Source organism: Plecotus auritus (assembly GCF_963455305.1).
Source record: "Plecotus auritus genome assembly, chromosome: 4".
Taxonomy (NCBI): Eukaryota; Metazoa; Chordata; class Mammalia; order Chiroptera; family Vespertilionidae; genus Plecotus; species Plecotus auritus.
This window is the reverse complement of record NC_137775.1, coordinates 151463673-151489838: the sequence shown is the minus strand read 5'-3', so window position 1 is coordinate 151489838 and position 26166 is coordinate 151463673. Positions and strand designations below refer to the sequence as shown.

At 40.1% G+C, this 26166-nt stretch overlaps 1 protein-coding gene across 5 annotated transcripts in view; it reads right to left on the bottom strand.

The window, feature by feature from the left end:
• RELN (reelin) overlaps positions 1-26166 on the bottom strand; it is a 462208-nt gene that overhangs the window by 52791 nt on the left and 383251 nt on the right. For all 5 annotated transcript variants that reach the window (XM_080663650.1, XM_080663648.1, XM_080663649.1 and 2 more), the window contains exons 37-45: positions 25116-25200; positions 24112-24294; positions 22029-22200; positions 21825-21927; positions 19356-19585; positions 11087-11307; positions 6819-6966; positions 4290-4548; positions 3210-3459 (exon numbers count right to left, since the gene is read on the bottom strand). In XM_080663650.1, coding sequence (XP_080519776.1) covers positions 3210-3459; positions 4290-4548; positions 6819-6966; positions 11087-11307; positions 19356-19585; positions 21825-21927; positions 22029-22200; positions 24112-24294; positions 25116-25200 — 1651 coding nt within the window. The remainder of the gene's footprint in view (positions 1-3209; positions 3460-4289; positions 4549-6818; positions 6967-11086; positions 11308-19355; positions 19586-21824; positions 21928-22028; positions 22201-24111; positions 24295-25115; positions 25201-26166) is intronic.

The window sequence follows — 26166 nt, the reverse complement described above, 5'->3', positions numbered from 1 at the left end:
AGTTACATACAATGGATTGTCTCAGCCTTCATTGTACTTGTTCTCCCCAGGGCACTGAATATTATTGATCACTCCCTGTTTCTTTCTACTTTCTTTTCTTTGGGAAATCAACTGACTCATTTTCCCCTGACTCTTGTGCTTACTACCACAACTACCAACTATGGACATTCTTCCAGACTCTATTTCTAGTCTTCTTTTCTTTTTTTTTTAAATATTTTTATTGATTTTAGAGAGGAAAGGGGAGAGAGAGATAGAAACATCAATTATGAGAGAGAATCATTGATTGGCTGCCTCCTGCATGCCCCCTACTGGGGATTGAGCCTGCAACCCGGGCATGTGCCCTTGACCAGAACGAACCCAGGACCTTTTAGTCTGCAGGCTGACGCTCTATCCACTGAGCTAAACTGGCTAGGGCTGGTCTTCTTTTCTACCTGTATACTCTTAGGGCTTCAACTACTACTTCTGTGCCCAATTTATGTCTCAGAATTGATTTTATTCATTCAACAAATGTTCATTCAGCTCGGCATGGTGCTGATGCTGGCATATTGTCATGCACAATATGCACAAAATTCCTGCTTTGCATATTGAAAGTCCTCCTCACTAAAGAATATCTCCACTCAAAGCTACTTTCACCCAAGCTAAAGAAACACTCATCATTTCCCCTCATAAATAAACATATTTTTAACAACCAAATTCTATCAATGACAAAACTTTTACACTCATATTCTAGGTTCAAAATTTAGAAGTTATTTTCAAAATTTTACTCCTCTCTCTCCTTTACCCTCTATTTTCTCACCCAGTTTTGAGATCTGCTGCTTCTTTCCTTTTTGTTTGCATTGTCCTATATAGATTTTACCCATTCCATTTCTCTTCCTGCCCTATAGTTCAGGACTTCATGGCCTCCCACAGAGATTACCACTAAGGCTTCTTCACTGGGATTATTCCTTCCCCACCTTCCTCAGATTCTGGGCTAATCTCCCTGAAACATACCAAGGCATTCCTCTGTACTTGTGCCTTCTTATTCATGACCTGGTCAAGCACAAATTCCTGTGACTGCTTTTTAAGGCACTGTGTTGCCAACTGTGCTTATCCACGTTCCTCTTTCATTTTATCATTCAGTTCAACCCCTCTCTCTCAAGACTCTGCACCAACCGACAGTAGAAAGCACACATGGCTGAGCTAATAGGGCAGAGTTTCAGTACTGGTGCTGCTAAAGGCAAACCATGTCATAACTTAACTCCTTGAGTTCTCATTAACCTCCTATGCTAATGAGGGAGTAGGTATCTTGGACCTTAAAGTCCTTTTCTATTTTTAAATTCAGCACTCTGGTCTCCTTCAGGATGGTCTGCTCACAGTTTCCCCCATAGAACAGGAGAGCTCTACCTCTGCTTCTTTGCTTATGCTGCCAGATGGCATGGGTTTTTTTTCTCCTCTCCACTCATCCTTCAAACCCCCTCTAACAATCAATGCCACTTGAGACTTAGGTCCTTTTTGAAATCTTACCAAACTCTTTGGATTGACCATCCATTGATCATCTCTCTTTCCTTTGAACTCTCATTACATTTTGCATCAGTACCATTCCATGGAGCATTTGATTTAGACATTTATTGGATTCTAACTTTTTGAGATATTCTTTCAACTAGACTGTACCTATTGAGGACAGGGTGTGAACCTTATACTTTTCCAAGTTCCACTCCTACTGTCTAGTTTAGTGTTGGCTGATTGATTGAATATGAGGTAGAAAGAATACTTCTGGGATTCCCCCTAAGAAAGGTGCATTAAGTTCAAACTAATAAATATGAAAAATCTGGATTTTGCAGGACCTTCGAAGTAACCAAATTCCTCAGATTTCGGCATTCCCTTCAAATCTAAAACAGAACAAGGTCCTTGTGAACATTCCGGTATGAATCCCTTGGAAGAAGAGTGGCTTGAGGTGGTGAAAGACCAGAAGGGCCCTAGGTCTGTAAATTCTGGTGAAGAGTCCAAGTATGCAATAATGTCAGTTTTTATTTCTCCTAAGATAGGCCCATTAGTGTGTGCAAGGTATGTATGAGTGCAATGTGTACATGCACAATTGAGAGGATGCAAACTGGTCACAATGAGGTGGCTTAGAATATGCTATGACAACTTTAAGCGTACCAACATTTGAATCACGGGGGTGCCGGAAGGAGAAGAGAAAGAGAAAAAAAATTAAAAACCTATTTAAAAAATATTGACAAAAAATATTAGGGAAGTCCCTAATCTGGTGAAGGAAATAGACATACATGTCCAGGAAGCACAGAGAGCTCCAAACAAGATAACCCAAACAGGTCCATACCAAGACACATCATAATTAAAATGCAAACGTTTAAAGAGGAAGACAGAATCTTAAAAGCAGCTAGTTTCTTATAAGGGAGTGCCCATATAATTGTCAGCTGATTTTTCAACAGAAACTTTGCAGGCCAGAAGGGAATGGCAAAAAAAAATATGCAAAGTGATAAAAAGCAAGGACCTAAGATTACTCTACTCAGCAAGGCTATCATTTAGAATCTAAGGACATATAAAGAGCTTCCCAGACAAGAAAAAGCTGAAGTTCATTACCATCAAATCAGTATTACATGAAATGTTAAAGGGTTTTCTTTAAGAAGAAGAAGAAGAAAAAGATAAAAAATATGAACAATAAAACAGCAATAAATACATATCTATCAAAAATTGAATCTAAAAAAACAAAATAAATGAATGAGCAGAAACAGACTCATAGATACAGAGAACATTTTGATGGTTGCCAAATGGGAGAGGTGTTGGAGGATAGGTGAAAAAAATGAAAGGATTAAGAAGTACAAATTGGTTGTTACAGAACAGTCATAGGAATTTAAAGTACAGCATAGGGAATACAGTCAATAATGTCCTAATAACTGTGTATGGGGTTAGATGGGTAAGAGATTTATTGAGATGATCACTTAGTAAGTTATATAAGGTCTAAGCACTGGGGTAAACACCTGAAATTATTGTGTGTCAACTGCAATTGAAAAATAAAAAATGATTAAAAAAATAAACTACTAAAACTCAATTTACATACATTTTTCAAGAATGCAGCTATGATTTGACTCAAAGTGCTCCTGTGTTTTAATTTCAGACTAATCAGCGGTGTAATGTAGTCCTTTGATAGAGGCAGCCTTAGATGCCTATTTATACACATCTGTCCCTCTACCCGAATCTGCAATACTTACCATAACAAGAGTCTGTGACTGAGCAGGAGGCGGCAAAATCTATCTGCAGAAATGAATCCTCATTCACAGCAATGTCTGTGGTGACCACATAACGGGTGCTGGCCTTTTCGATGAAGACAAGGGCATCACCAGTAGAGCCACACACAGGCATCTTGGTGCCTCCAGGGTGAAGTAGCCATTTCCTACTATCCAGAGCTGTGAAATCATCCTCCAAGACTGTATTACCAGAAATATTTCCTCCAATAAGAATCTGAAATGTAATTTTAAAAAAGCACAAATTTTCATTTCGGCTTTAAGATATGAGAAAGTACAGTCTTTTTGTTTGTTTTTAGCAGTCCTATTGGTCACAACTGGCATTATACAGCAAACACAACGTTAGGGGGCCTTTCTGAATGCTCTTGTTTATGTGGTCTGTTTGGCCATCTGGCAAGAAGCCATGAAAATCTGTGAAAACAAATAGTAGGATTGACAAAACCATTCACAGCTTTCATGGGCCAAATTGTGCCTTTGGAAACTGTATGTGGAAAAGCAAAATTTGGCTTACATGTGATTATTTTTCATGTAAAATTTCTATTTAAGGACAGTTGTACCCTAAGGCACTTCAGCTTAATTCTTTGTATGGATTCTACAGTTTGTTAACAGGTTCTTTGAGTTCTATTTGATGCGCATTTTATTATATATGAAGATCCTTTAGAGTTATCCATAGGATGTTAGGGAGGTTTATTTATTTTTCCCTTCAAAGGCTGGGAAAGAGGATTTGGGAGTTACTGCATGGGAGTTACCAATGCTAATCTGCACATTTTCCTTTTCAGAGAATTATAACCTCGTATCATGCTTGATACAGTCCCTCTATCCATATGGCAGAATCCTTTCTGTTGTGTTGTTTATTTTATAGGCTCAGGCAATTGAAGGAAAAGAGAATGAAAGGAAGCTAAATGCCACATCTAATCTAGCTGTGTGCCCTTGGGCAAGTCACTCAACTGTCCATCCTGGGCTTTCTCTAGTGAACTGGGGGCTGCTATCTAAGGCCACATTCAGATAAGGGACAACATTATAATAGTTAATTCTAAAGAAACTGACCTGGTCGATAACCCAGGGACTGTAGAAGTGCCCGTTTTCAGATGGTTGCCACCAGCGGAGCCGAGTAGAAGCAGAACGGGCTTTCATGGGTATCTCCAGGGCGATGTATCTGCCCACGTTGCTGGAGTTGCTGAAAAGGAACTCTTGAAGGAGACTCCACGAGAGGCCGCCGTTGTGAGAATACTGCAGAAGCACAGGTTGGCTCCTGGGATCTGGAACCCCTTTACCACATCCCAGTCTCATGAAGAACTGCACAAATCTGACATGAGTGAAACTTACTGTAGATATTTACTTCAGTGAGAAATTCACAACATTAGCAAAACACAAGCACTCGGGGTAATACGGGGAGTGCATGGCTTTAATGAATATAACGATTTAACGAGTATCCAAAGAAATCATTTCAAAGCATTTTCTTTTTTAACGTTAAAGGAAGTTAATAAAATGTGAAATCTGAAAAAAAGGCAATTCTGCACCCATATTTATATTTTGCAGCCCTCCAGAGAGGTGAATCTGAGGAAAGTGAGCATTCACTGCACCCTTTGGCCATGCTATGAGAAGACAGTAGGGGTCCGAACACTGTCCAGGTTTGGGAGTGTGTATTGTTAACTATTTAAGGCAAATTTGGATCCTTGTCCTTAGTATCCGAAACAGGAAGAATATAATTAATACAGTTTACCTCACTTATTGGTGAAACCATCCATTCTCAGTTTATACCAGTAGATTTTTAGATCTCATATTATTGGTTTTGGGAGACACATTTAAATTCACCAGTTGTAACACCTCTTTGTAAAAGGCCAGACACCTTTTGGAAGAGGTGTGTCAAGCTTGGGCCTCTTTTCTGCCTTTTGTGCCCAGGGGCAGGGGAGCATGAGTGTGGGGTGGTGGGGATGGTGGGCTGTGCCAACCTTTGACTATTGCTGGGTCTGCGATGGATGATACTGGCCATTGAGAACTGTGGCGGCCAGCCAGTGCAGCCTTTCCAGCTGGCAGGGAGGTGGGCAGAGTGGCAGCAAGCAGCTGGGGTGCCAATGAAAACGAGCTCACATGTTATCTTTGGCAGGCAAACTGTTGGTGCCTGGTCTGGCTGCTTGCTACCGGGTAATGCAGAATAAGCTTCATGTGTAATCCAATGCATACAGCCAATTATGTATGCATGCCACACATATGAAATATATTGAGGCTTATAACAAAAGTTATCAGTTCCATATATAAAACCATGCATTCTTCATGGGTTCCTCCTCTCCCCTATCTCCATTAACTGTGTATAAATCTCCTAACTTGAGAAAATTGGGATTTTTACACAGAGCATTTCGAGGTCAATATATGCAAATCCTACACAGCATGCTACTGAGATGAGATAAATAATGGAGTTTTTAACATTGGATTAATGAAAAAAATACATGGTTAGTGCCTAGTGACGTTTATATCTATAGAAATAGTAGTCATTTACAGAGAAAAACTTTTAGCATGTCATCTAGTTGTATTGGGAAAACGTTTATATTAATTTAGTTATAGATAAACCATATCAGAATTATTTAGAAAAACCTAATAATTTTTAAATTAGAGAACTCAGCTGCCAATGATAAATCTGAAAAAAGAGCATCAAATTAAGTCATATACATTAAAATAGGATGGTGATAAATACAATCTTGTTTCCTCTAACTGTAAAATTATTATGTCACAGAACTGTATTTTCTGTGGGGCATCAAATTTATAACTCAATAAATAAAAGATTTAGGAGGAAGGAGAGGATAATCTGTTATGATGTATTTTAATTTGCTCTGAAATGTTTAAAAAAACAAAATCATCATTCTTTTGTTCACTTGCAAAAATAGGTCAGGGTTCCATTTTACACATGTTAAATTGTCTTCTTTATTTTCCTGGCTAAGTGTTGGGCACTCATCAACTGATCAAAGGATATACTTCTTGACAGGACATAATCCTCTGAGCCAGTTCTAAATGTTTGTTTCTGAGAGACTGTGCTCAATTTAGAAAATGAGTGCTTAGAGTGATGAGCGAGTCATTGGACAGAAATGCTTATAAAGAATAAGGCTACACTCAAGTGTTCTTAACTTAAATTGCTAATGGATATAAAGTTAATTGTAAATAATTCGAGGGCGTATGGTATTTCCATTAGGCTTTCTATGAAGCACGGTGTAAATAATTTCTACACAGTCCAAGTGCTAATGAAAAGCATTCTGTAGAAGATGGATAAAAGAAGTTGCAACATTATTTTCCTGAAGTTAAAGTAAGTTAAATATTGCCATTTCCTAGTCAGCATCTTACAAAATACCAGATATTAACTTTTGTCTGCTTATCAGTATTTCATTTCTGATCTAGTTACTGCACAATTCTCTTTCAGTTTTAGAATGTAAATTATGTAAATTGTGTCTTAATGGAGTCGCTGATAAGAAAGTAAGTCAGCATTTCTAATGGAAGGCCTTGTCTTTGAGATCTCTTTCTGATTCATTGATGTTCTGCTACTGTACATCACAATGTAATTTTCCAACAACATTCCAAAGTGATTACCTAGCATGTGATAAATCCAGATCTCGTGTCATCAACATGCGTAAGCCATCTTCATTGAAAAAGAGGTTGTTTCCACTAGAAAGGATTCCACACTTCCGAGATGGCTTTCCACCACTCATTAATAAGAATCTATCTGATTCCAGCTGACCTGAAAAAGGTAAAAAGTATGACTCCAATTATAGTCATACTATTTTTATTTATTTATTTAGTCATATTTTTTAAAGGAGTATGGTAAGTGCTTTGTGTAGTTCCAAAATATGAAGTCATAAACATCGAAGTCATAGATTTGGGATAAGAGGCCTCTTCAACATTTTAGCAAGTTTGAATTGTTTAACCTTGGCTGTGTTATTTAAGGGTCCACAGGACAGAAGGAGGGGGCCTTTTCTTGAGTACCTATGGTCCAGCCAGATGGGTCCCTCCTTTCTGCTCCTCCACACTGCAAAAGATGACACTGGCTAGTCATAGAGTGATTCAGGACAAAAGTAAGGGAGGGCATGTGACCATTCCATAGACTTCTTCACCATGTCCTTGCTACTGTGAGAACAGTATCAGACAAGTGTTACATATTTTTAACACCATTTTAATGGGAGAAATTTCAGGATGATTTGATATTTCTTATTAAACAACTAGTGACCTGGTGCACGAAATTCGTGTACATTAAAAGGGGATTAATTAGAGGAAATAATTTATATTGCTATTTGCCCTTTCTCTATAATAGAAATGTCAGAGATGAAAGAAAATTAGTAAAATGTATATGAAAATCTTCCTCCTGTCAGAGTCTGGGGCACACTCAGAGTGAAGTGCCCGCCCACCCACATGCACCTCAAAATCGTGTGAGACCCAGACCCGGCCAGCCCCACCCCCATTGGGCTAGATCCAGACCTGGCCAGTCCCACCCTTGTCAAGCCCTGCTGGGCGGGGGTGTAGCCTCAGGTCCCCTGGCCCAGTGCCAGGGTGCGGGGGGGCATGGCCTGAGGTCCCCCAGCCCAGATCAGGGCAGGGGCATGCCTTGAGGTCCTCCATCAAGCCCTGCCAGGTGGGGGACACGGCCTGAGATCCCCTGTCAAGCCATGCTGGGTGGGGGGGCATGGCCTGAGTCCCCCATCAAACCCCGCCAGGTGTGGGGGGGTGCCGCCTCAGGTCCCCCAGCCCAGCACTAGGAGGGGGCACAGCCTTAGGTCCCCTGTCAAGCCCTGCTGGGCGGGGGCGCGGCCTGAGTTCCCCCAACCCAGCACTGGGGGTGCACCTTGAGGTCCCCTGTCAAGCCCAGCCAGGGACGGGGGAGCAGCTTCAGGTCCCCTGGCCTGGTGCTAGGGCAGGGGGTGCGGTCTGAGGTCCCCCGGCCTGGTGCCGGGGTGGGGGGTGCGCCCTGAAGTCCCCTGTCAAGCCCCACCTGGTGGGGGTTGTGGCCTGAGGTCCCCTGTCAAGCCCTGCCAGGTGAGGGAGGGCGTAGCCTCAGGTCCCTGCTGATTGCTCGTTAAGGCTCCTTACGGGAACTTGGCCTCAGCTGTGGGTGCAGCCATCTTTGTGACGGAGTGATGGTCAATTAGCATATTCCCTCTTTATTAGATAGGATATTTTTCAAAACCAGCTGTCAAATCTCCTCAGATATTCATCACAGATTTACTTCAGTTTTTTGATTGTGGTAAAATGCATATAATATAGAAATCTACCATTTTCATCATGAACAACTCAATGGTATTCAGCTCATTCACAGTGCTGTATAACCATCACCACTACCTAGTTCCAGAACTTTAAAATCCCCTGTAAAGAAAACCTTGTCCCCATTAGGCAGTCACTCTCACCCTGCCCCTGGCAACCACTGATTGGTTATCTCTATGGATTTGCCTATTTTTGATGATTCTATAAATGGAATCATATGGTAGGTGACCTTCTGTATATGACTTTTTCATTTGCATAATGTTTCAAGGTTCATTTATGTTGTAGCCAGTATCAGCATTTCATTCCTTTTTATGTCTAAACTAGAGGCACGGTGCACAAAATTCATGCATGGAGGTGGTGTGTGTCCCTCAGCCCAGCCTGCACCCTCTCCAATCTGGGACCCCTCTCACAATCCAGGACTGCTGACTCCCAACCACTCGCCTGCCTGCCTGCCTGATTGCCCCTCACCACTTCTGCCTGCCAGCCTGATCACCCCTAACCATTCCCCTGCCAGCCGGATCGATGCCTAACTGCTCCCCTGCCAGCCCGATTGCCCCTAACTGCCTTCCCCTGCTAGCCTGGTCTCCCCCAACTGCCCTTCCCTGCCGGCCTGGTTCCCCCCAACTGCCCTACCCTGCAGGCCTGGTTCCCCCCAACTGCCCTCCTCTGCATGCCTGGTCCTCCCCAACTGCCTTCCCCTGCATGCCTGGGTCCCCCCCCCCCCAACTGCCCTCCCCTGCAGGCCTGGTCCCCCCAACTGCCCTCCTCTGCCAGCCTGGTCACCCCCAACTGCCCTCCCCTGCTGGCCTGATCACCCACAACTGCCCTCCCCTGCAGGCCTGATCTCCCGTAACTGCCCTCCCTGCAGGCCATCTGTGGTGGCCATCTTGTGTCCACATGGGGGCAGCCATCTTTGACCACATGGGGGCAGCCATCTTGTGTTGGAGTGATGGTCAATTTGCATATTACTCTTTTATTAGATAGGATAGTACTCCATTGTACTGATATTACCTAAATGTAATTTCAGAATGTACCTTAAAACCATAATATAATTTCATAGACAATTTGGGAAAAAGGAAGTAAATCTTTAATTTGGGACAAAGGAAAAAAATCTTTAATCCAACTATCCTATATAATAAAAGAGTAATATGCAAATTGACCATCACTCCAACACACAAAATGGATGCCCCCATGTGGTCAAATATGGCTGCCCCCATGTGGACACAAGATGGCCACCACAAGATGGCTGCCAGGGGAGGGCAGTTGTGGGCAATCAGGCCAGCAGGGGAGGACAGTTGGGAGGGACCAGGCCTGCAAGGGAGGGCAGTTGGGGGCGATCAGGCCTGCAGGCGAGGGCAGTTAGGGGTGACCGGGCTGGCAGAGGAGGGCAGTTGGGGGCAACCAGGCCTGTAGGGGAGGACAATTGTGGGGCACCCAGGCCTGCAGGGGAGGGCAGTTGGGAGGTACCAGGCCTGCAAAGGAGGGCAGTTGTAGGCAATCAGGCCAGCAGGAGAGGGCAGTTGGGAGGGACCAGGCCTGCAAGGGAGGGCAGTTGGGGGCAATCAGGCCTGTAGGGGAGGACAATTGGGGGGCACCCAGGCCTGCAGTGGAGGGCACTTGGGGTGGACCAGGCTGGCAGGGGAGGGCAGTTAGGAGCGACCAGGCTGGCAAGGGAGGGAAGTTAGGGGCGACCAGGCTGGCAGGGGAGGGCAGTTAGGGTGACCAGGCCGGCAGGGCTGGGCAGTTAGGGGCAATCGGGCCGGCAGGGGAGCAGTTAGGCGTCAATCAGGCTGGCAGGGGAGTGGTTAGGGGTGATCAGGCTGGCAGGCAGAAGCGGTTAGGGGCAATCAGGCAGGCAGGCAGGTGAGTGGTTGGGAGCCAGCAGTCCTGGATTGTGAGAGGGATGTCTGCCCGTTTAGCCTGATCCCAGTGGGACATCCCTCGAAGGGTCCCAGATTGGAGAGGGTGCAGGCTGGGCTGAGGGACACCCCCCCACGTGCACAAATTTCGTGCACCCGGCCTCTAGTCCTAATATAGATAGCTATTACATTTCTTTAGGACTTTCTCTTATGAGGATGTTTTTCCACAGTTTTATCAAGAGTGCATATCCAAAGGATATATAATTGTGAATACTTTCAATTATTACCTGATATGTATTTTTCTATGTTGTAACATTATCGTCACATATAATGTTAGATTCTAGGTTTAACTGAGGTACAGAAAGTGATAAGGGACTGCTTAATGAGTTGGTGATAAAGCAATGAAAGGAATTTCCATTTCTGGAATCTTTTCCTTCCATCCAAGAATTTTAACCCTCTATAGACTTTTTCTAAAATTATAATTAATGAGAAATTACATGTGATAGCAAAAGTGGTGACAATAACCTTCGTTTTTCTCAGTTACAGTCTTGTTCTCTCTCACTGACCATTGTTTCAAAAATGGAACCTTATAAAATTCAGAACTAAATGAAGGCTTGGGTAGTTTCAATTGTAGTGATAAATAATGAAGTATTAGAGTAAAACCTAGTGATTACTTCCAAATTACAAATTTTGTTTAAAATGTAATCTCTTTCACAATGCTACATATAATTTATAAAAAAAGATTACCTTCAAAATCATCCTTGAGAAAATCAGGATTTTTGGTGCTAATTTTACAGGTTGGACCTGAGTAGCCAGGATCACATATGCACTTGGTTCCATTGATACAACTCCCATGTCCATTACACATCTCTTCACATTGGGGACCAATATAGACATTATCAATGGCCCATGTCACTGGCTGAGAGCCAACAGGGTAAAATCCTTGGTACCATCTGAAACGTACAGATCTGGAAAAGAGGAACAAATCTTTCAAAATCTAATCAATAGAACAACATACCTTCAAAGTAAGCACATCTGATCAATGAGCAGTGGGCAGTTACTGTCACTGACTCACACTCAAGAAACAGAAAATATAATTCAATTTTGGGAACACAAACTCCATTTCTCAATCTATGAGATTTTGCCAATCAAGTTCTTGCTCCCTGTAAGCCCTTCCCAATTCTATCACTATGTCAAAATTCCACCTGAATGTCCAACTTTTTCTTTTCTTTTTTTTAAAAACTATGCTTTTATTGATTTCAGAGATGAAGGGAGAGGGAGAGAGAGATAGAAACATCATTGCTGACAATCATTGATCGACCGCCTCTTGCACGCCCTCTACTGGGGATCAAGCCCGAAACCCGAGTATGTGCTCTTGACTGGAATCGAACCTGGGACCCTCCAGTCTGCAGGCCGATGCTCTATCCAGTGAGTCAAACTAGCTAGGGCCCAACTTTTTCTTTTTTAAAATTTTAGTTTAGAGAGACAGGGAAAGGGGGAGAGAGAAAGAGAAAGAGAGGGAGAGAGGGAGAGAGGGAGAGAAGGAGAGAGGGGAGAGAGAGAGAGAGAGAGAGAGAGAGAGAGAGAGAGAGAGAGAGAGAGAGAGAGAGAGAGAGAGAAACATCAATTTGTTGTTCCACTTGTTTATGCATTCTTGGTTGATTCTTGTATGTGCCCTGACTGGGAATCAAACCTACAACCATGGCATATAAGAATGATGCTCTAACCAACTTAGCTACCTGGCCAGGGATCCAACTTTCTCAATATTGACTTTCTCGGTGAAGCTTCTTTCATACCTTCTATCTACACTCTGCATAACATTTTTTTTAAGTCGAGGTGACATTTGCATAACACAAAAGTATATGTATATATATTGTTTTAACTATTTAAAGCACACAACGTAGTGGTATTAAGCAGATTCACAGTGTTAGCCAACCATCACCTCTATAGAGTTTCAAGACATTTTCATCACCCCAAAAGGAAACCCTGTGCCTATTAAGCAGCCCCCCTATTCCCTGACTTTGGCAACCACTAATCGACTTTCTGTCTCTATGGATTTACCTATTCTGGATATTTCATATAATTAGACTCATACAATAGGTGACCATTAGTGTCTGGCTTTGTTCACTTAGCATGATGTTTTCAAGGTTATTCCACATTGTAGCAAATATCAGAATTTCATTCCTTTTTACGACTGACTGAATAATATTCCATTGTATGGATATACCAACTTTATTTATTCATTTACCAGTTGATGGATATTTGTTTATTTCTACCTTGTGGTTATTGTGAATAGTGCTTCTATGAACAAGTATTTGCTTAAATACCTATTTTCAACTCCTTTGGGTAAAGTAGTGAACTTGCTGAGTCAGACAGCAGATAACCAGTCCTTTAATTTCTCTCTCTTCCATAATTCTGATGGAATTTCCATTATTATAGTTATCACCGGTGTAGGTACTTAAAAGCATACCTATTTTTCCTATTGGCTGTGAACTCCTAGAGGCCAATCTCCATGCCTCTTTCTTCTTTGCACCCACTCGTGGTGCCCCATATAGTGTTTCACATACAGTGATGTTCAGTAAGTGTTTGTTGCATAGCATTTGTTGTGAAAAGCCTTATTTTATTCTATTGACTTATCGTTAACCATGGCAAGAGACAGCCCCAATAGATTATTTTAAAGAGAGGAGTGACAAAATCAGATTTATTTTTAGACCGTGTCTCTTACTTCTTAATTTCTTTTTAAATCAAAGGTACTTTTCCTTTTTATTTGTAAGTGAATTGCCTTTTATTGTTGATGATAAGTTAGTCCCTTGGAAATAATCTATATATTTAGGCAGGGGTCCAGAAATAGTTTAGTATATTTTATTATGTACAAAAACTCAATTCAAAGAAGATGGATTTCAGAGGGGACAGATATAGAGATAGCATGTATATTCATTTTTGTGCCCTGTGAATCTGTCCAATTTTCAATTAGCATAGGAACCAAATTCAGAATACTTTTTATTTTTTATTCTATTTTATTTTTTTATACTATTTATTTATTTTTTTAATTGTTTGAAGTATTACAAATAGTAGTACATATGTCTCCTTTTTTTTTTTCCTCATTGACCTCCCCCCGGCCTCCCCTTCCCCCCAGTACATGCCTTTACCTGCTCCCCCCACCCAGTGTCTTTTATCCATTGGTTATACTTATATGCATGCGTACAAGTCCTTCGGTTGATCGCTTACAGCTCCCCCTGCCAACCTCCTCTGCCTTCCCGCTGTAGTTTGACAGTCTGTTCAATGTTTCTTTGCCTCTGTATCTATTTTTCCCCCTTTTCTTTCCTTTAAAAAATCTTGCCTCTGCAGACTAGAAATAAACGTATAATGACAAAAAATGTTTGAGTCCCAATTTCAAAGTCCAACAGTTCTGAGTCCCCGTTTCAATACTTTTAAAAACAGAAATTAGAAGTCAATATTAGGAGCTTTTATTAGGTTTCTAAAGTTTAGTAGAGAGCAAAGCAGATGGAATCAAGTTTTAACCCCAATTTCATTGTTTAGATCAAATCTCTAACTATATTAAGCTGCCCCCAAAATGCCAGTTCATAATTAAATTTATTTTCAAATACCTGTCAGAGTTTAGTCTTGGCCAGGAGCACTTCCTACCTTTTGAACTTTCAGACTGCTGAGCTGAGGGAAATGGTTGGAGTTTTTCTTTGAACAAAAGCCTGCATGGATTTTTTTGAACTTCTTATTTATTCAAGTGTTCTGAATACAAATGAACCACCTTGGTTGGATATTTATTATTGTTCACCTGCCTTGACATAGAAACTGCAAGCGCTATGATAAATGGGCTGAAGGTTCTGGTCTCACTGTGGTTGTCTTCTCCTGAAATCTTATTTTGAAAATCTCTCACTGCCACCCTCCCTGGTGAATGTCAGTGCCTGTTCTCCCAAGCCAGTGGTATTCAAAAGGATCTATTCTTTAAATGTAAACTTAAAATTTCAAGCACACAACAGTGCTTTCATGAAATAGGGGTTTTGGTTGACTCATTATGAATCCATATAAAGCAGAAGCAATCAAGAGTTTTAAAGACAAAAAAACTCTAGATGAAAAGGACACAAAGGTGATGTGAATAAAATTCAGTGGAAGCTCAACACTTATGCTTCAAATGTGAACTGCCTACTTGTGGAGGCAAAAAATGACATTTCCACACCTGAAAACATTGAAAATACTTTTTATGGTGCCCAATGTCCAGTAAATGCACAGAAAGGGGTCATTTAAACGTGGGTTATATATATATTTTAGCATCTAGCACTTGTGCCATTATTATGTGCTGTGCTGAATACAAACCAAGGGATGGTTGACTGAGTTGGAGAAAATTTAACTTTTGCCTTCCAGCAATTCATGCCTGTGTGGTTTTTAAGAAGAGTGTTAATTCTTTTCCTGAAACAAGGACTAGACAACGCTATGAAGGCAAATTCTTCTCTTTGCAGAAATGGTGGAATGCAGTTTGAAAGATGAGTTTATACCATTGTGGGAGTGGGCATGCCTCCTTAACAGAATTACTTTCTTTTCATAGAAACAACATGGAATACAAATAACACGATGGTCTGAGTTCTGTACCTTATTTATAACTAGAGGCCTAGTGCATGAAATTCATGCACAGGAGGGGGGTTGTCCCTCAGCCTGGCCTGCACCCTCTCCAATCTGGGACTCCTCAGGGGATGTCCGACAGTCGGACATCCCTCTCACAATCTGGGACTGCTGGCTCCTAACTGCTCGCCTGCCTGCCTGCCTGATTGCCCCAAACCGCTTCTACCTGCCAGCCTGATTGCCCCCTAACCTTACCCCTGCCGGCCTGATTGATGCCTAACTGCTCCCCTGCCAGTCCCATCACCACCAACTACCCTCCCCTGCTGGCCTAATTGCCCACAACTGCCCTCCCCTGCTGGTCTGATCACCAACAACTGCCCTCCCCTGCCGTGACCCGCCTCCTCCACCGGGACCTGCCTCCTCCGTGTGAGGTGGCGGAGACGCTGGGACCAGCCTCCTCCATGCTGCGCAGAGCCGTGGGGACCCTCAGGTCTCAGCGCGGAGTGGCCACCAGGCCCCGCCTCTGCTTTGTGCACGGCCATGTTGTGGTGGCCATCTTATGACTATGTCGCGCGAGGGCATTGCGTGAGGGTGTGACACCACCTAGGCTTTTATCATATAGGATTGGAGGAGGTATATTTTAAACTGACACTCAATACCAGTCAGTGAAAATATTAGTGTCTACTTTTCTCTTGTTCAAATTTCCAAATTACATCATCATACCTTATGTGCCAACAGTCTGGTGGACATGACCAAAGGCTAAGTGAGGCAGGTTCGAGGGCACTGTCCCGGAGTGGGTCTCCTCACTCAGAACTTATGATTGGCAGATCTTGTGACCTTATTTCCTACTCCTTGAAATAATATTTTTTTCATGTGGGAACTTGCTGAAGCAAGTCTCAGTTGTCAAAGCAATTTCAAGTCATGGCTTACAATCTATATGTAGGGTTGTTTTCTATTTAATAATTAGCTGGGAAATAAAAGGTATATTAAAGAGAAAACCTAGAGCTTCTCAGCAGTATCATAATGGTCATGGTATTGGTTACAGGTGCCTAAGAGATTGGCTCTCCAGGCCTTTCCCTGCCTACACTGCCCATAAGCTGGGATTTGGGGGCAGCCAGGCTTCTGTTGCTATTGACTTTCTGGCCACAGCTGATTGGTTCAGATTTTCTTTTCTAGAAATGTGAAATCATGAGTTTCAGAAAATGAGAGCTGTGGTTGCTGAATGATATTAATACCAATATGATAAAAATGAGGATCACACCTTCTGTTGCTGATGGCCTCACACTTCATGAGTAGAGTCCATGTTATTATTCCCCAGTATGTTTCCAGTAAGTTCTTCCACTTTTTTATATATCTTTATATTTTTTGCAATATGTAACCTTAAATAATACAACTGATTTTGGATAAAAAGATTTTATGGAGATACTTCGCCCAATTTTTTAATAGACAAGCTCATTTCTCCTCCGACCCCCACCCGCACCCCCACTGTAGCAGTTTTCTGGTTGTGCTTGCTGAATCCTCAGCTCTACCTGTTCCAAAGTTCTCCAGAGACTCTCCCTGCCTCCTCGGCTGTCACTTCTAAAGATCCTTGAGGACACTTTGCTTAGTAATGCTTTTTCTTTTTACTGTTTTTAAAACACACATTGTCTATTAGAAGAGTATCCTGTTGTAAGTAGCAAGAATTAATAAATAACATATTGTCTGGCCGGTGTAGCTCAGTTGTTGAGCTCCAACCTATAAACCAGGAGGTCATGGTTTGATTCTAGGTCAGGGTACATGCCTGGGTTGTGGGCTTAATCCCCAGTGTGGGGCATGCAGGGGGCAGCTGATCAATAATTCTCTCTCATCATTGATGTCTCTCTCTTTCCCTCTCCCTTCCTCTCTGAAATCAATAAAAAGATATTTTAAAAATAAGTAAATATCATATTCAACAACACAAAATATTAAAGCCCTTAACAATTAAATTATAAAAATTATGCTGATTATATGAAACGGAATCAACAGATTTATGTTCAAAGATAATGCAGATTTTTGAAAATTCCTTTTCACCATTTTGGAAAAGTACTAATAGTTTTGCTTGAACACCCAAGACTTCAAATTATGCTGAGCTTCACATCGGGAATGTAAATCTTGTAAGTATAATATTAATACTTTTTTTAACATACCCTGAAATAATAAGTTCCTTATTCTGAGGGAAAAGACAAATTTTGAGACAAGCTGCTTTGTTGACTTCCTCTCTCTCTTTAAATTTTTCTTTCTTTTTTTTTTTTTTTTTACTGTTGACACTATTACAGATGTCTTTCATTCCCTCCACCCCTTAGCTCACCTCCACCCAGCCCCTGCCCCCTCTCCCTTGGTCCTCACCACATTATTGTCTTTGTTCATGGGCTATGCATATATGTTCTTTAACTAATCCCTTTACCTTCCTTTAACCAGTTCCCTATGCCCCCCACTCCTCCCCTCTGACATGTCAGTCTGTTCCATGTATCCATGACTCTGGTTCTATTTTGTTCATCAGTTTATTTTGTTCATTAGATTCCACATATTGAGAGCCTATGGTATTTGCCTTTCTCTGACTGGCTTATTATGCTTAGCATAATAATCTCCAGGTCTCTCCAGGCTGTTCCAAAGGGTAAGAGTTCCTTCTTCTTCTTCTTCTTTTTTTTTTTTTTACAGCCATGTAGTATTCCATTGTGTAAAGGTCCCATAGCTTTTTTATCCACTCATCTACTGATGGGCACTTGGGCTGTTTCCAGATCTTAGCTATTGTAAAGAACATTGCTATAAACATAGGGGTGCATATATTCTTTCTGATTGGTGTTTTGGGATTCTTAGGATATATACCCAGAAGTATTATCACTGGGTCAAAAGGCAGTTCCATTTTTAACTTTTTTGAGGAAACTCCATACTGTTTTCCATAATGGCTGCACCAGTCAGCATTCCCACCTGCAGCGTGCTAGCATTCTCTTCTCCACATTCTTGCCAGCACTTGTTGTTTGTTGATTTATTGTCAGTAGCCATTCTGACAGGTGTGAACTGATTCCTCATTGTAGTTTTAATTGGTATCTCCCTGATTAGTGAGCTTGAGCATTTTTCATATGTCTATTGGTCATCTGTATGTCTTCTTTGGAGAAGTGTCTATTCAGGTCCTTTACCCATTTTTAAAGTGGATTGTTTGTCTTCCTGGTGTTAAGTTGTATTAGTTCTTTATATATTTTGGAGATTATCCCCTTATCAGATGAATTATTGGTGAATATGTTCTCCCATACCATAGGTTCCCTTTTTATTTTGTTGATGGTTTCTTCTGCTGTGCAAAAGCTTTTTAGCTTGATGTAGTCCCGTTTGTTTACTTTTTCCTGTGTTTCTCTTGCACTCAGAGACTCATCAGCAAAAATATTGCTCAAAGAGATCTGATATTTTACTGCCTATGTTTTCTTCTAGGATTTGTATGGTTTTGCAACTTACAAAAGTCTTAAGTCTTTTATCCATTTTGAGTTTATTCTTGTGTATGGTGTAAGTTGGTGGCCTGGTTGTATTTTTTTTTTTTTTGCATGTACCTGTCCATTTTTTCCAACACCATTTATTGAAGAGACTGCTTTTACTCCACTGTATGCCCTTGCCTCCTTTGTCAAATATTAATTGGCCATAATGGCGTGGGTTGATTTCTGGGCTCTTTGCTCTGCTCCATTGATCTATATGCCCGCTCTTGTGCCAGTACTCTGTGTTTCACTTACTGTAAACCTAATTTTGCCCCATCTTGTATATGTAACAAGAATGCTGACAGAGGGCCCTGGCTGGTGTGGCTCAGTTGGTTGGAGCATTGTCCTGTACAGCAAAAGGCTTTGGGTTCAATTCCGGTCAGGGCACATATGGGAGGCAACATATTGATGTTTCTCTCTCTTTTATCAATAAAAACATATTCTCGAGTGAGGATTTTAAAAAATGCTGACAGAGGCTGAAAAAGTAGAAATGCCTGTGGAAAGAGTACTAACAATTTTTTATGAGACACCCGAAACATTCTGTAGGCTTTCATCCTCCATGTGTCTTCTCCCCGCACAAGAAACACCGGCAGATGTTTGAAAGCCATAAAATTCCTACTGCATTTATATTGTGATGGAGGAGGGAATGGGAAGGGTTACATTAGGGGAAAGCCATATTTCTGCTGCTTCCCAATTGATCTAATAAGGAATCATGGAGGATATAAACCCTTCGACAGAGTACTAGTCCTGTCCCTGGTGTGCTCCTTTAAATCTATCTTCAAACCATAAGTTAGTAGTTACGTTAGTTCAGTGTCCTATGTTTTAAACATAAATCAGTGTGTTTCAAGTGAAGAACCGAAGAAGAAATTTGAAGGTGGAAATTTCCCCGATAAAGTCAGCGATGATGTCAAAAGAAAACCATCAAATGAAAAAGAATGTGGCATAAAGCCGCAGGTCCTTACCCGCAAAGGTGCAGCTTCCCGAAGTGCACAACCTCTCTCCTCCAGCCCTGGGTGGTCCCTGCGTAGTAGGTGCTGCTTGGGTGGTGCTCAGTGGAGCACAGGGAGCTGACGTGGCTGCTGCTGTGGTAGCAGAGGGGGAGCAGCAGGTGCCAGGTTGCCCCAAAGTCCCTTGAAAATTCCAGTTTTATTGGCTCAGCAGATGAGCTATCAGTTGAGCATCCAACGTTGATCTTGGGGAAGAAGAAAAAATGACACAAATTACCTCGAAGCAATAAGCCTTGAAATGATTCACCACGTCATTATTTTCTTGAGTCCATTTCCTGGGAACTGTCTTGCTGAAATATTTAACACTATGAAATTCTGTTTTGCTTGAGTAATATCGGATATTACCTTTAAGTAATACTTTTTCATAAAGAAACTCAATGGGTCTCATGAAAAATTTATTTCCCCTCATTTTATTAAAAAAAAAACTAGGAAGTGGGTAAAGCAAAGGCTGACATAGAATTCCGGTTCTTACCTTTGGCCTACTTTCATAGCCAAGCCAAATTAATAGTAATGAAAAAACTTTCTCCCTAATTCTAACCACCAGTTTTTTCTAGTCTGTTAGACAGGAATACCTTCTGTTTTCCTTCTTGTGACACCTTCCAAGTACATGTAATCCCAGTTTTGCATGAGGAGAATCTTCAACATGTATTAAAATTAAAATTATTTTTCCCAGAACAGGGAGAGCATTCTTAGAAAGACCTTTTTAACCATTAAGGAAATAACCCCTCCAGTCCTTTTCCCATGTTTTTAAGTAAATTAAACTAAAACATAATTAAGTAAATGGATGTTATTTTGTCTTATGAAATTTTTTTCTCTTCCCATTGAGATAACATTTTCCTGCTATCATAGCAACCGAATATATATATATATATTTATTTATTTAACTTATTGATTATTGTTGAACTTATTCCTCTTACCTCTGGTGAATAAGTTATTGAGATTTGATAACCTTTTTAACTATAGGCATTTGCTTCTACTTAGATTCTTTTGATAACAGAACTCTTTTATTAATATTTATAGCATAAAATTTAGAAAATATAACAGAAAGTCATATAAGTAACTTAAAATTAGAAAATATAACAGAAAATTTAGAATAAATACTGAATAATTTCTTCACCAAGACATCATTTGGTCCCTGACTTTTAAAATGTAAGGGATACCTCTAATTTAGAGAACACAGAGAGTTAATCTAAAACAAATATTCAAAACTGTGTTGATGCAATTAGACACTATTTTAAGAAAGTCTGCCCAATGATATGACACAAGTATCTTTGGAGGTTAGTACTACTGAACCCTGGCATAATGCACCTTTGGTTCTGCTAATTTTACCTAACTTTTTGAAATGCATAAAGGTTTTTAAAAATACATTATTAATTACTTATTGAAAAATTAGAGTTCATGAATATTCATGAAATACAGAGAAAATATATCTGAAATTATAAAAACAGTGAAGTATTATTTTAGCTGTAAAATTCATCACACCATGGTAAATATTACATATATGTGCTGGCATAATATAGGCTATTAGAGGCCCGGTGCATGAAAATTCATGCACTGGGCGGGGTGTCCCTCAGCCCGTCCTGCCTCCTCTCACAGTCCAGGAGCCCGCAGGGGATGTCCTACTGACAGAGCGGGCCTAAGCCACAGTCTGGCATCCTTCTGCGGGAGGCAACAGGACGGATCAGGGGAAGGCGCTGCCCCCATCACCCCACTGTCGCTGCCACTGTTGTGGCTGTCAGCCCTCGGTCCTCGCTTCTTAGCGCTGGCCCCACTCCCCACCCACTGGTGGGTGGGGGGCGACCTGGGGCCAGGCCAGCTGTGGGAGGTTGAGGCACAGCAGGTCGCTGCCTCTGTGGCTGCCTCTGCAAAAGGGGCAGCACTGGGACCGGGACCACGCAGCCCTGTCTCCCGCTGCCTCTGTGGAAGAGGCCGCTGCACTGGACTGGCCCGCACCATGACCTCTCTCACGCCGCTGGCCCTCGGCCTTGCAGCTGCTGTGGCTTTGTCCAGAAGGATGTCTGGAAGACGTCCGGTCTATCCAGTCTAATTAGCATATTACCCTTTTATTAGTACAGATAGTTACATTGACTTGGGTCCTAAATAACAGATAACAATTATGAAAATAATAATACTAGAAGAGTATGATCCTTTTTATATTTATAATGTTTAAAATAATTTATTTCAACAACTTCCCATTTTAGAAGGTGGGAGATTATGTCATAAATAAAGGACAAAAATTCAGAAATAAACCTCAGTATGACAATTGGTTCTGCTAATAAAAATGAGTTATGATGTAAAACCTGTTTTGTCCTTGTATAAAAATGGAAAGCCATAATGCATGAAATTATCTGAGATTTTCCTCTTTGTTCATAGGTTTTGTTCATGATAAAATGTATAGCATTTCTGGTAGAACAAAGCCAATACCTCAAATTGTATGATGGTGTTCTCATTCACACTGAGGTCGCGGGTGGTAATGGAATGCTCACCGACTTCATTTGAAACGAACACCATAGCTGAATCTTCCTCACTGTCATACAAAACAACAACAAGGAATCCATTTAGGCAAAAGTTCATTGTGATTTGCAGAGAGCAGTGGTTTTATTTTTAGTTTCTGAATTAAATACTTACGGTGCTCCCTTTGAAGAATATGGGCAATAAAGGCCAATGTTACCACCAGGATAGAAAAACCAATTGTCTTCTCTGGGCCCAAAGTCAAATGTATCCAGAAGCATCACAGGGTTGTTTAAATTATTTCCATCAATAATGAAGTCATCAATGATCCAGATTTCTTCTTTCTTACCTAAGGCATTTTTGGAGAAAGCAAGTTTTTCCAGTGGTGAAAATCAGATGGACATTTTGCTCATGGAAGAGAGTCAAGGACAGAGGGACTCAGTAAAAACAGGTCAAACATATGCCTTGGCAATGAAACACTAACTATATAACACTGTGTTTACAGTGATTATAGTGACAGTATAAAACAGATTAAGCTTTCAATCATATTAAATCGACACAGGATGGAACAGTCTTATTAATTCAAGAAAGACATGAAAAACAACTTGTGAAGTGTGCTGTCTTTTTTGTCATAATGGTGCTACTAACCGTCCCACCGACAAGAGTGAGCTTTGAGTTTGTTTTCATGGTTCCAGGGAATATATAAGACATCTATATCTATGGGGATGGATAGACTTAGAACACAGCTACACTAACTCGTCTATTCAAGAAGCAACTCATGATTTTAGAGTTAACCCATGGTTTAGCATCATGCTTTTGTCAGGCTGAAGGATCATGGCTATTAAAACACTGCCTGGTGCAGAATTTTATTTAATTGTTAAAAACTACAGAAAAGAAAAACATGTTATATACTTTATTTTTTCTTAATGCTTTTCAAAACATCTGTTTATTTAAAGATATGTGGAAATACACAGAAAACTAGTAAAATCACTCCTTAGGCGGCCATAGAATTTGACTCATGGCTTAGGCTGGGTGTTTAAGGAAGATATTACTAAGTAGATAAGAAGGGCAAACCAAGGCTACTTGGCAAAGCACTGTATACATTGAACTGAAAACAAGATAAAGACCATGCCACGCAGAAACGTCAAGATTTCCCAAGGTTGCTTTTTCACAGGTTCCTATTTTTAGCATAATTCTTACAAAATATAAAAAAAGTACTTGTAAACAGGACACTGTAGGAGTAACCTGATGATTTAAATGGTTCTCTCTCTCCCTCATTTTGGAAGCAGGTGGTGAAAACAATAAAGAAAAACCAGGTAAGCATTGCAAACATAACACAAAGACAGTATCCTTTGGACTGTGAAACTGGTTGCATTCCCTTGTGAATTTTTATTTGGTCCAAATAGAAAAGATTATATTTAACATATATATAAAAGGTACAAAACATAAAAGATTATGTTTTCTCTTCACAACAAATTAAAAGTATTTATTTTGACTTATTAGTTATAAAGGAAATGCTCAGGTTAAATTTTAGAGATGGCAGTACATTTTTCTTATTTATTTCTGTGTTACCTCTACAAAGAATCTGCTTAATGTGGTATTTCCATGCTTACATAGACCATTAAATGCATAATTTGGTAGAGTCTGGTCCTTTATAATCAGCAGTTAATAGAAATATAGGATACAATAAAACATTAAAAATTTGTAAAATCATTTTCTTTAACCATTTGAAAATGCTATTAAATTATACATTCGCTTTGCCTTTTCAACTGAAACAAGTGTATGTGATAAGAATATTTTATCTAAGACACTATCTGCTTGGTGTAAGCCCTCTCTCACTTTGTCAGGGCATTTTGCTATAATGTTCTATCTCGCTAATGAAATGCCACACTCAGAAGAACTATGTGTTCCTAAATGAATTCAGCAAAAAATGTAGTTACAATTGATGAGTGCCTAATGGTAATGTTGGATTATTTTTTAAAAACCTTAGACCTATGACAAGATTCCGTTATATTTTCATCATCAAGAGAATTTACGGATCAAATATGAAGAGATGATAAAGATATATATATATATATATATATATATATATATATATAAAGTTGAATATTAATTGATACTTCTCAAAAGTGAAGCGTGTGAAATGTGTTTGATGAATAGCTAAGATACTCAGTTGATAAACACTTCCTCCCACCTTAGAAACAAACGTGTTAACATGACACAGTCAGTGTTGATCATATGAAAACATGTGCATTTTTACCGTTATTATAAGGCTGCCAGAGTCTGAATCTTGTAGCATTGGTTTGGGCGGTGTATGGCAAGGGAACATTAATGAAAAGTATGTTGGTCATTTGAGGGAAATAAAACTCATCCATCAGGTGCCAAGTGATTCCCCCATTGACGGAGAATTGTAATAGAATAGAGTGAGACCTCTCTGGAGTACCTAGAAAGAAGATAACAGAAGCATAAGACATTCTGTGCTAAAACGGGGAAACAGTCTGCTCTTAGACTATTCTTTTGGCTTCACTGCATAAGCTGACTTATATTCACATAGAGGTTTTGTAGTCCAAATGCTTCAGAGGCAACTTAAAGTAATGACAGGTTGAATTTTCTGTATGAATATATCTCAAAAAACACAACAAAATTTGGATTTTCATACAATAGTATCTCCTCTTTCCAGCTATAGACATATTTTTGTGTTTTCATTTAGGAAATATTACATAAACCTTTTTTTTTATTCTACTGGCATCCCAAGTTTATAAAGAATCAAATATTTAAATCTCAGGATACAAATAAAAATCTACTTGAAAATTTGTTACATACAATTGACATTATTTGTCAAGAAAATGTTTTGGTTAATATGAAATCTCAGAATGACAAAGAGTTGGCTTTTTTGAATTCACATATGTAAAAGAAAATCCAAAATTTCTATGAGTTAAACATTTTTAATTTTAAAATTCTTACACCTAGAAAGTAGTGGTGGAAAAAGACTCAGGGACATGATAAAATTAACTACCACAGAACTAGTATGAGTATTATAGCTATGTGCAATTATTATAAAATCAGTAACCTTACCTTATATCAAGATGAATTTTATTATAGAAGAACATTTGTTAACCTTTATGTACTCAAATTTATGTTAGCTCTTCGATATGATAAAATTTATGGACCTCAAATACATTATTTCTTTGTGGATAAGGCATTGTGCATGGGAGAATTTTCTTAAAGGGAAAGAATAAAATCATACCCATAGAAATGACTTACCTTTTGCTATAAATCTAAGTGAAAACTGGACATACATGGTATTGGTACAGTCTAGATCTCTTGAAATAAGCATCCTTAGTCCTTCCTGAAAACAAAAACATAATATGTTAAGCAATCTTATTTCACTGAAAAATTATTTTCTTTGATTTTATACACCCTAACTTGGATCAACTAAATAATAAACACATACATATAATGATCAAGAAGCCATATTTGGTCTAGTGTAAAAGGAAAAATTGATAGTTTCTACTTTCTTAAAAGCTTTCATTTCCTATGCCTGAATGACACAATTGCATTATCTCAACTCTGAATCACATTTTGCTGTGACTATTAGAAACAGTGCGAAAATGATAGCATTCTATATCTACTGGCCTTTTAAAAAAAATAGCCTCCTTTGATCCCAGCATGCTGTGAGAGGACTAACGAGGAAACCGATGGAAAATGTGCCAAGTGCTCCTGCTGGAAGCTGAGAACTAATAGGTAACTTTCTCAGGGTTCCAAGGAGCCTTAGGAACGTACCACTCCTTTGCACACTCTGACAGCCCCGGGGGGCTCTCATTCAGGCTGACATAACGCCCTCCAGCTGGTCAAGTTAAATAAGGCATAACTAAGCGAGTCCTCGTGCCTGGGCTCCACTGGCTCATGCAGAGAAGCCCAGGAAGGAGGAAAATGGTCACATTAGCTTTAGCAATTTTTTCTGCTAATAGCTATTTCTGGTTGCCTGGCATTGACAGCTCCATAGCTTGTTTTCTATGTGTGTACACAGGACTGCAGTGAAGGCCAATAAAATTTCACCATGAAAATGTCCTAAGTTAAATTTCTGTAAGTTAAAGATTTTTAATGTTAAAATTCTTACAGCTAGAAAGTTGTGGTGGAAAAGACTCAGGGACATGATGATAAATTTAACTAAATTTCAAAGGTCCAAACCAGCCTTTCAGTTTTTCAGCTGTGACTTCTGAATGAAGTGACTCTTCGGTGGTGAAGGGCTGTGTTATCCTGAGTGACACTGTCAATTGATTTCTTTAAATAAATATCATATAGATTTAGGCAA